Below are 12,082 nucleotides of genomic sequence, written 5' to 3'. Positions count from 1 at the left end.
TCGTAATAACTATGGCTAAATATGTTAAATACATGAAATACCAATAATCAACGCAATTAGAAAAAAATAAAATCTCTTCAGGTACTAAGGATTTCTAAATTTTCATTCACTAGCAGTATCTATTAGAAAATTGGGTAGCTTATATGAAGCTGAGTTACGGAGACGCAGGCACCTAGTCATGATAGAAGTTAGGAATCACTTACACCATTCATAAATTATCTAATACAATAAACAAACACAAAAACCCCCCATTCACACACATAGATAGGATTGACCGACATCAATCCTCCGCGAGTCATGTCATTCAATCATACAATTAATGTAAACATGCACGAATGAAGAAAACCTATCCTAAAACTTATTTAGTGACTCCAGAACAAATTTATGAAAACAGTTCAAAGCCATCCAGAAGAGTACCTGCAAGTACTTAAAAGCTGCATCACATCACCATAACACAAACTATGAATACTAAACAACAAAATATAAATATAAACAACAGGAAGTACATAATATTGGTAATGATTGAAAATAAGATAGAGAGGAAGATGGGACCAGAGCTGTGCAGAGATGCGGTATCCTATCGCGGTCGTAAATTTTCCATTAAAAACTGACACAATCTGACCATAGTGGCATAGCTCACACCAAATCAATTATGTAGAAAGGCACGTGGGTTTCCCATGAACCACATTGTCAGCATGATCATTTCATATCAGTGAATCTGTAACCCACCACGAAGTTCACTCTGGGTGATTACTCCCAGAGGATCACAATGTATCAGTTCGATACAATGATAAAGTTGAGACCTGGATACCTTCTGTACAGTTCTCATCTAGAACGAGGACAGATACTGAAGAGATAGAGTTAAAGCTAAGGGGCAGGGACTGTAGATGCCTGGGGAGAGTTCCGGATCAATATTTACTATCACCAATTTTCAAATGTTCCCACGATCTCGTGTCTGGTTGCTGACCTAGATATCTTTCCCTAGGCTTAACGAGTGTATCGCTAGGAGTGTGCGCGAACTGTGATGCTCACGCTGATAAAGACAAACAGAAGAAGACTCGGTAGATTTCGTGACCGGAGGAACAGGTTGGGGGCCAGAAACCCAGGGGGATCTATTGTGTCTGTGTTCTGTTTCGCAACCAAATGCCTTTCCATACTCATTTGTGTTCCACAGAGGCGTTTGTGGCAGATGGTAGTAATTTTGTGAATCACTGCTATTGACGACTATTGTGTGATCTGTTACCAAGAATGGATTTGATTATGCAATCAAACGAAAGCCGTCACTATACTCAAAGAATCAGAATCATAGGTAAAATGTCGTGGGACATTGTTACCAATATGAGTACCAAGTATTTCAAGTTCAAACACTACTGGTAAAGTTTTACCTCTTCTTCTTTCTCACTCTCACTAATGTAACGATACATTTATTTATGGTTATTGTAACATTTTTTCCCCTTGATCCAATCGTGAGAAACTTAAAAAGAAAAAAATCAACATGAATTGAACGAACACAGAGAGAAAGAGAAGATCTAAAGTTTTTTTGAAAGTTGCAAAATTCCTCGTGTTGATCACACAGAATATTGTTACAATGTTACATACATTGAAGATACCATCAGAATTTGCTATGTTCTCAGAGATACCTACCTACTGCATCTTCTGATTTGGTTGTAGATTTAGCATCAGTATCGGGGATTTGGTTTTGAATTCTCATTTGATAGATTAATTTTGTATGAAGAACAGACACACAATACTTTGAAAGTGTTTTGAAACTTCCATTTCAACTGTTCTTGTCTTAACAACATACCAAGTACTTAGTAGAGTAAAATATTTGTTTTATATGCGATTTTTAATCACAGAATAAATTCCTCGTGTTGATCACAGAGAATATTGTTACAATGTTACATACATTGAAGATACCATCAGAATTTGCTATGTTCTCAGAGATACCAACCTACTGCATCTTCTGATTTGGTTGTAGATTTAGCATCAGTATCGGGGATTTGGTTTTGAGTTTTCATTATGAAGAACAGACACACAATACTTTGAAAGTGTTTTGAAACTTCCATTTCAACTGTTCTTGTCTCAACAACATACCAAGTACTTAGAGTAAAATATTTGTTTTATATGCGATTTTTAATCACAGAAAAAATTCCTCGTGTTGATCACAGAGAATATTGTTACAATGTTACATACATTGAAGATACCATCAGAATTTGCTATGTTCTCAGAGATACGTACCTACTGCATCTTCTGATTTGGTTGTAGATTTAGCATCAGTATCGGGGATTTGGTTTTGAGTTTTCATTTGATAGATTAATTTTGTATGAAGAACAGACACACAATACTTTGAAAGTGTTTTGAAACTTCCATTTCAACTGTTCTTGTCTTAACAAGTACTTATAGTAGAGTAAAATATTTGTTTTATATGCGATTTTTAATCAGCAAAGTTGTCTACTCAGATATGATTTTCAGTGTACTGTCTCGTCACAGGGAGGCAATATCCTTTCACAGTAAGCACGGATTATATTCCATATGAATAGGATTGATGACAATGGGTGATTTATCATCACTACATTGTCTTCACATAGACGCGGTTCTCACGTATGAAATGGACGCTACCTGTTACCTATCTCACGTTATGATGCCTAGTGTCATCCGATAGTCATCTGAATATAGTCTGTCCATGTTAGATTGAGAATTTTGGGTGATTTATCATCACTACATTGTCTTCACATAGACGCGGTTCTCACGTATGAAATGGACGCTACCTGTTACCTATCTCACGTTATAATACCTAGTGTCACCCGATAGTCATCTGAATATAGTCTGTCCATGTTAGATTGAGAATTTCTGACATATATGAGTCATCAAAACACAAAGCAAAGTCACCAAAGTTCTCAAGCTAATTGAATCAGTCTATAACCGCAAAACACAATAGCAATTGTAACATTAGACACCTCAAGTTACTTTACACCAAGATGAGTTTGTCCTACGCCATAGCAACATATAAACACCATAATCCTAACACGTTACTTCACTATGGGACAGCATTAGGCAGAAAAGAACCATTTAAAAGGCAATTTACCTTATGGATGGTGCCGGTTGCAATCCCAAATACTTACAGCTTTGATGACATGATTTTCAACGTACTACGTACTACAGTACTAATATATTAGGAATCTCCTACTTGTTACTGAAGATCTCTCTGTATTGTACTTGTAATGATAGAAGGGTGATGGTCATATATAGGAACCTCATCATTGGAACTGATTCTGATGATCAAATCCAATTGCCTGTCAGGTTAGAATTCGATGAGATCTAGGTGTTACAATAGGACACCGAGTTGGTGGTACTCGGGTTGTGTGAGAACCAATGAGCTACAATTAGTTCTGGCTCAAGACATATTGTGATTTGATTTTTTTGATCAAATCCAATTGCCTGTCAGGTTAGAATTCGATGAGATCTAGGTGTTACAATAGGACACCGACTTGGTGGTACTCGGGTTGTGTGAGAACCAATTGAGAATTTCTGACATAGATGAGTCATCAAAACACAAAGCAAAGTCACCAAAGTTCTCAAGCTAATTGAAACAGTCTATAACCGCAAAACACAATAGCAATATTGTAACATTAGACACCTCAAGATGAGTTTGTCCTACGTCATAGCAACATATAAACACCATAATCCTAACACGTTACTTCACTATGGGACAGCATTAAGCAGAAAAGAACCATTTAAAAGGCAATTCACCTTATGGATGGTGCCGGTTGCAATCCTAAATACTTACAGCTTTGATGACATGATTTTCAACGTACTACAGTACTACATGTATATTAGGAATCTCCTACTTGTTACTGAACATCCCTCTGTATTGTACTTGTAATGATAGAAGGGTGATGGTCAGATATAGGAACCTCATCATTGGAACTGATTCTGATGATCAAATCAATTGCCTGTCAGGTTAGAATTCGATGAGATCTAGGTGTTACAATAGGACACCGACTTGGTGGTACTCGGGTTGTGTGAGAACCAATGAGCTACAATTAGTTCTGGCTCAAGACATATTGTGATTTGATTTTCAACATGACGACATATGAGACAATGGAAGATATGTTAGAGTTAAATATTGTATAGGACTCCTACGTCTGGATATTCCAAACATTTTGTCTTCTTCATAAATAACTTTACACATCTCTTTTTTAATTATATAAATATATCTGTAATGAAATGTGCAGCTATTGGGTTGGGTGTAGGTACCATTAGGATTGTGTATAATATTTATAATTATGTACAGGTACATACCTAGATATTTAAAAATAAAATACTTGAAATGATTTGTTTAATAATAATTAAATAGCTTTGGTATAATTATGGGTATCAAATAACTTTGTACCCACGGATTCCAACAGCTGCTTTATTTGGGGTGTCATATTTTATTTTGTTTCACTTGGATGAGACAGGTTTTAATTTAACTTGAACTTTTACCTGTTTCTAAGTAAACAAAGGTGTCAAGTTGTTCTCCGAAAATATATGAAGTCCGATGCAAAAAAATTAAAAATATAAAATTGTATATGTAGGTAGAAGATAGTGGTTAGTTCTGGCTCAAGACATATTGTGATTTGATTTTCAACATGACGACATATGAGACAATGGAAGATATGTTAGAGTTAAATATTGTAGGTATAGGACTCCTACGTCTGGATATTCCAAACATTTTGTCTTCTTCATAAATAACTTTACACATCTCTTTTTTAATTATATAAATATATCTGTAATGAAATGTGCAGCTATTGGGTTGGGTGTAGGTACCATTAGGATTGTGTATAATATTTATAATTATGTACAGGTACATACCTAGATATTTAAAAATAAAATACTTGAAATGATTTGTTTAATAATAATTAAATAGCTTTGGTATAATTATGGGTATCAAATAACTTTGTACCCACGGATTCCAACAGCTGCTTTATTTGGGGTGTCATATTTTATTTTGTTTCACTTGGATGAGACAGGTTTTAATTTAACTTGAACTTTTACCTGTTTCTAAGTAAACAAAGGTGTCAAGTTGTTCTCCGAAAATATGTGAAGTCCGATGCAAAAAATTAAAAATGGAAAATTGTAGCTATATGTAGGTAGAGGATAGTGAAAATAATAATGAAACATGGCAACTAAAGCAAGACAAGCATGTTAAGATCTGAAGATGATCTTCCCAGTCCGAAACGTCAAACTTACCGAAGCCCATTTTCTTCTTCAGTTTTAGCTGAGAAAGTCAACAATTATTATTGTACTTTATTTGGGGTGTCATATTTTATTTTGTTTCACTTGGATGAGACAGGTTTTAATTTACCTGTTTCTAAGTAAACAAAGGTGTCAAGTTGTTCTCCAAAAATATGTGAAGTCCGATGCAAAAAATTAAAAATGGAAAATTGTATAAATATATATTTAGGTAGAGGATAGTGAAAATAATAATGAAACATGGCAACTAAAGCAAGGCAAGCATGTTAAGATCTGAAGATGATCTTCCCAGTCCGAAACGTCAAACTTACCGAAGCCCATTTTCTTCTTCAGTTTCTTGAGTCCCTTCATTTTGCTTTTCAAATAATCTTTTACGCACTTTTCCTCCTTCTCCTGAACAAAGGTATCACAATATTGGGCACTGACACACAACTGAGGCTGTTGCCTATCACTAGCACTGTAGTACGAACTATTACAATTCCTGAACAAAGGTATCACAATATTGGGCACTGACACACAACTGAGGCTGTTGCCTATCACTAGCACTGTAGTACGAACTATTACAATTGTTTAATTTCTTTTCTTCAGTGTAATGAATATTTGGTTTGGAAATCTCTGAATAATTATTGAGTTCCACAATAACCCCCATGAACACTGGAATTTATGCACATTAATATTTGAAATAAAAATGGAAAAAAGCACCTTGAAAAAAATATAATTTGGAAAATATATGAAACAAACAAATAATATTTGAATTAAGTTTGAAGGAAATTGTTAATACACACTATGAATTGAAGAAAAAGTTAAATTGAAAAAATACACAAAATAACAAAAAGTTAAATTAAACAAAGTCACTGACGAACGAGAAAAAAAAAGTAAATTATTGAAGGATCGGATGAGAATGGATCACGAACCTTCCACTTCGAACTCCGAATGAACAATGATTTGATGAACAAGAATGAAGAAGTAAAGAACACACTACGAAATATGCTTGGAAATGCTTGCAAGACCCTAGCTGAGATAGGTAGGGATTATGATGAGTTGAATGAATGAATAGGTATTCCAAAACGAGCCACGCGACCCCCTAACAAACTTGAATTAATATTCAGAGGGAAAAATCCCACACGGAATGAGAAAATCCCAAAAGAAATCCCGGAATATGAGGAAGGGAGGACATTGAAAAGTACCAGGTTACCCAGGGCTTCTTCTCATTGTTGTAGTATTTCGGAATCTTTATAATGCTTTCGTAGATGAAGCCAGAAAGGCCATCTGAAATTGGCACTTGAAAGATATGTTTCCTAGGTCTGGAAATTTTCATGTAGACTCTCGTCTCGAATCCTTGTTCACAAGCTCAGGTAACACTTGGATAGTTCCGGTAAAATGATATCAAAACACAAAGCAAAGTCACCAAAGTTCTCAAGCTAATTGAAACAGTCTATAACCGCAACACACAATAGCAATTGTAACATTAGACACCTCAAGTTACTTTTTACACCAAGATGAGTTTGTCCTACGCCATAGCAACATATAAACACCATAATCCTAACACGTTACTTCACTATGGGACAGCATTAAGCAGAAAAGAACCATTTGAAATTTGAAAGGCAATTTCCATAGCAACATATAAACACCATAATCCTAACACGTTACTTCACTATGGGACAGCATTAAGCAGAAAAGAACCATTTAAAAGGCAATTGACCTTATGGATGGTGCCGGTTGTAAGGCAATTTACCTTATGGATGGTGCCGGTTGCAATCCTAAATACTTACAGCTTTGATGACATGATTTTCAACGTACTACAGTACTACATATATATTAGGAATCTCCTACTTGTTACTGAACATCTCCCTGTATTGTACTTGTAATGATAGAAGGGTGATGGTCAGATATAGGAACCTCATCATTGGAACTGATTCTGATGAAAAAATCCTTGCACATGTTTGATCTGTCCTGCCGATCATAACAAATTTATCTCGACTATCTAATAGACAATCAGAGCTTGAAAATCTGATACAATAACTTGCACATGTTTGATCTGTCCTGCCGATCATAACAAATTTATCTCGACTATCTAATAGACAATCAGAGCTTGAAAATCTGATACAATTATTCCATGTTTTAACCTTGCAAGGAATTTGATAGAAGTAACGTTGGAATCGTTTGTTTCTAACAGTAACAACAATTACATGAACATTAAAGATAGAGGTCATGGGAATGTTTCATTCATCGTTCACATCAGAGATGTGCTTGTTGTTATTATTGAGGAAGTTCTAAATTTGAAATGTAGATCAATTCAGAATTATGAACTCTCTAAATTCTAAAACTCGAGCTTAAAGTAAACAATCCAAATTCAAGTTTTGACCATTACTCAGGTATTATGGATCACCAGGGCTGATAGAACGAAATGAGAATACGTTGATACGTTCCTAACTTTCTTATTGAGGAAGTTCTAAATTTGAAATGTAGATCAATTCAGAATTATGAACTCTCTAAATTCTAAAACTCGAGCTTAAAGTAAACAATTCAAATTCAAGTTTTGACCATTGCTCAGGTATTATGGATCACCAGGGCTGATAGAACGAAATAAGAATACGTTGATACGTTCCTAACTTTCAGATTTGAGCAACTGTGAAACATTGGAAAACATTTTGAAGTTTTGGCTGCATCAGGTGTTGGGATTTATTTTTCCATCATCTAACTTTGGAAAACATTTTGAAGTTTTGGCTGCATCAGGTGTTGGGATTTATTTTTCCATCCTAGATTTTCACTTTTTAAACAAAAACTCTGGGAAGAAGTAACAAGTTCTTCTATCGTTTCCAGAAAACTGTTTGTACGCAACAGTTCTAGAATACAGAAAACTAGCACCAGCTTACTGATACTGACGAAAATTTTGGAAATTAAAAATAATAAGCCTGTCCAAGTGTCTGTTTTGTACATTTGCATAATAAAAGCAATGTACAATGGTCAGAAATCGACTGATCCAATAACAAAACCCTACCATCAGGCCTGATTACTATACCTACAGTTAGAACTTGGAACTGAAATCTCATAAAAATAAAGTAAATAATTTTCTCAAGGATCTGACCCTAACTTTCAGATTTGAGCAACTGTGAAACTTTGGAAAACATTTTGAAGTTTTGGCTGCATCAGGTGTTGGGATTTATTTTTCCATCTTAGATTTTCACTTTTTAAACAAAACTTTGGAAAGAAGTAACAAGTTCTTCTATCGTTTCCAGAAAACTGTTGTTAACTCAACAGTTCTAGAATACAGAAAACTAGCACCAGCTTACTGATGCTGACGAAAATTTTGGAAATTAAAAATAATAAGCCTGTCCAAGTGTCTGTTTTGTACATGTGCATAATAAAAGCAATGCACAATGGTCAGAAATCGACTGATCCAATAACAAAACCCTACCATCAGGCCTGATTATTATACAGTTAGAACTTAGAACTGAAATCTCATAAAAATAAAGTAAATAATTTTCTCAAGGATCTGACTATCAATCCGACCTAACAGGATGTAACTATAACTATAGAACTTAACTTTAAGTTCACAATATCTGACCATCATCATCATCTAAAATAGAATTCTAACAGATCCGACCTAACAGGATGTAACTATCAACTATAGAACTTACCTTTAAGTTCACAAGAATATTTTAAAACAAAACGTTTAGGATTTGGTAAAACATTCTCGAAAATTGAAGAATACGAACTTAACTTTAAGTTCACAAGAATATTTTAAAACAAAACATTTAGGATTTGGTAAAACATTCTCGAAAATTGAAGAATACACTTGAACTAGCACCAGCTTACTGATACTGACGAAAATTTTGGAAATTAAAAATAATAAGCCTGTCCAAGTGTCTGTTTTGTACATTTGCATAGTAAAAGCAATGCACAATGGTCAGAAATCGACTGATCCAATAACAAAACCCTACCATCAGGCCTGATTACTATACAGTTAGAACTTAGAACTGAAATCTCATAAAAATAAAGTAAATAATTTTCTCAAGGATCTGACCATCATCATCTAAAATAGAATTCGAACAGATCCGACCTAACAGGATGTAACTATCAACTATAGAACTTAACTTTAAGTTCACAAGAATATTTTAAAACAAAACATTTAGGATTTGGTAAAACATTCTCGAAAATTGAAGAATACACTTGAATTTCAACATAGAAAGTAGAAACCGACTCACTTGACGGAATGATGAAATTAGAAAATTAATGATGAAATATGCCGCAAGCCTTATGGTGAGGACTAAAATAAACCCTGATGATATTGATGATGATCTAATGATCTTCTCATCTCATAATGTCAAGCTATTCTAATCCTAATACTTATTCTGTAAATCCTTAATTAAATTGCGTAACTATCAGGCATAAGCACGTACGCCAAAAATGCCACGTGATCTGGAATTTTGTGATCGTGATTAAAGATCGGGACTTTTCCAGTCTCAATCGTGATATGGCGTTAAGAAACTTGTGAGTATACAGTGTGTCCACTTTTAATGTGCGCCATAGGAAAAATACATGTAAAAACAGTTTTTCTTGTCTCAAAAGTCCCCATTAAGTATTTTAGTTAAACCAAATATGTTAACTCATGTATTTTTATCTGAGGAATTCACTGGTGGTGATTTCATACACCTGGGACTTACAGTTAAAAAGTTAAGGGTTCGAAATCCGAGAAATGTGTTAGGTATGTTTAAATTAATACCTAAATACGGTACCTATTATTAACATGAAAATAAAAGGAAAACATTGCCAAGTTGAAATTGAGAGAAGGTTGAAGGAATTGAGATCCGGCATTTTCAGCAGACACGAAAAATTGGGAATGCAGACTTGAAGGAATTAAGATTCATAAGGCACGAAAAACTGGGAATGCAGGCTTGGCCTCAATTTTCTGATCTCACCACTTTTAAGGGTCGACATTTTTGGATAGGAACTTGGCCTTTTTTTCACATTTGTGTTTTTGTGGGGGATCAGATTATCAGGAAAGCTTCAGTATAATGAAAGCTCATAAAGGTCCCCAACTCCCAACAAAGCCAATAGTTTCTCCTGTCAAAATGTACTTAAGACTTTGATTTTACTGTCTTTTCAAGTAATTTCCCCAATCGTCGTTTATTTTCCAACATTCAAATCAATATTTTACTATTATAGTTTCTTATCAATGATTTTTCCAACATTGTACGGTTTTCTCTGGTTGAACTTGCACCAGGTTGTTAGGTTCAGTGTCCGATGATTCATTCAGTTCAAGTTCATACTGTTTTCCACAACAATAGCTGAGATATTTGCACTTTCCACCAAGTCGGATTTGTTAAGCTTGATGAGAACAGAAAATATCTACAAGCTCTCAAGTCTAAATACAGGAAACTCCTGTGGCTGTGGAAATAACATCATGTAATAACAATAACCATTGCAAGGCTCAATTATAATATGCAGATTTCCACATTCCTGTAGATATACGCATGTGATGTGCAGTCCTTGCTAACAACAGTGAGCTTGTTGCTTATGAACTTCCATGAGTTAAATGAACTCTTGTACCCATACAAGTTCAAAATGATTTTCAATTTAAATGTAAATCAATGTAGACTCTGATCCTACAATTTAGACAATAGCTGCAATGCAATTATTATGAGAATGTACATTGTACATTGGTGGGTACTTACTAGTTACTAGAGTTTAAATAGAAACACTATCGACAAATTGAAAAAATCCCTACCCGTTAATTATGAACTTCCATGAGTTAAATGAACTCTTGTACCCATACAAGTTCAAAATGATTTTCAATTTAAATGTAAATCAATGTAGACTCTGCAGATCCTACAATTTAGACAATAGCTGCAATGCAATTATTATGAGAATGTACATTGTACATAGGTAGGTACTTACAGTTTACTAGAGTTTAAATAGAAACACTATCGACAAATTGAAAAAATACCTACCCGTTACTATTGAAGAAACAATAAAAGGCCACCAACATAAAACAAAGGACCAATCAGTGATGATAGGTACCTATTACATGATTTTGTTTTTCGATTTCGATGCTTTCTTGTTTAATATGTACTACCTCAATTACAACTAGGTTCACACCTTAGGAGTAAAATTTGGTGTTCTACTATTGAAGAAACAATAAAAGGCCACCAACATAAAACAAAGGACCAATCAGTGATGATAGGTACCTATTACATGATTTTGTTTTTCAATGCTTTCTTGTTTAATATGTACCACCTCAATTACAACTAGGTTCACACCTTAGGAGTAAAATTTGGTGTTTCCAAAGTAAAATAGAAATTTCAATTTTCCTTGGATGGACTATTTTCAAAACAAGAATACCCGATGCTTTCTTGTTTAATATGTACCACCTCAATTACAACTAGGTTCACACCTTAGGAGTAAAATTTGGTGTTTCCAAAGTAAAATAGTAATTTCAATTTTCCTTGGATAGACTATTTTCAAAACAAGAATACCAAAAAAACTCTTGTAAAATGGTATGTACTGTCGATGCGGAGTAGAAAGGGCTCTTCAAAATTTCAACATCAAATAGAATTGATTACACTTCTTTTTCAATGACCTTTTCATGCATTTTATGACTTTGAAAATACTGAAGAACCGTACATAATTATGACCGGTGGATTGTAAAACCCAAGCAGAGAAGTATTTGGTTTAATTTATGGCACCAACATTGTCCAGCTTAAGACCTAACACTTGAGAAACCGAGAACACTTCCTGTGAGAAAAGAAAAGAGACATTTGCTATTGTTTATTTCTTGACGTTGAAACGCTTTCCAATCGAAATTTGACTGGCATAGGAGGAGCTGTTGAACAAATTGGTTTCA

The 12,082-nt window shown here is 34.4% G+C and overlaps 1 protein-coding gene across 1 annotated transcript in view; it reads right to left on the bottom strand.

Annotated features, from left to right (window-relative positions):
* Positions 1 to 5,884, bottom strand: part of LOC103515425 (protein neuralized-like) — a 15,026-nt gene extending 9,142 nt beyond the window's left edge. The window contains exons 1-2 of the mRNA XM_017446698.1: positions 5,769 to 5,884; positions 5,547 to 5,716 (exon numbers count right to left, since the gene is read on the bottom strand). Coding sequence (XP_017302187.1) covers positions 5,547 to 5,716; positions 5,769 to 5,884 — 286 coding nt within the window. The remainder of the gene's footprint in view (positions 1 to 5,546; positions 5,717 to 5,768) is intronic.
* Positions 5,885 to 12,082: the final 6,198 nt, after the last annotated feature.

Source organism: Diaphorina citri, unplaced genomic scaffold, assembly GCF_000475195.1.
Source record: "Diaphorina citri unplaced genomic scaffold, Diaci psyllid genome assembly version 1.1 scaffold49, whole genome shotgun sequence".
Classification (NCBI taxonomy): Eukaryota; Metazoa; Arthropoda; class Insecta; order Hemiptera; family Psyllidae; genus Diaphorina; species Diaphorina citri.
This window is presented reverse-complemented; position numbering and strand designations above follow the sequence as displayed.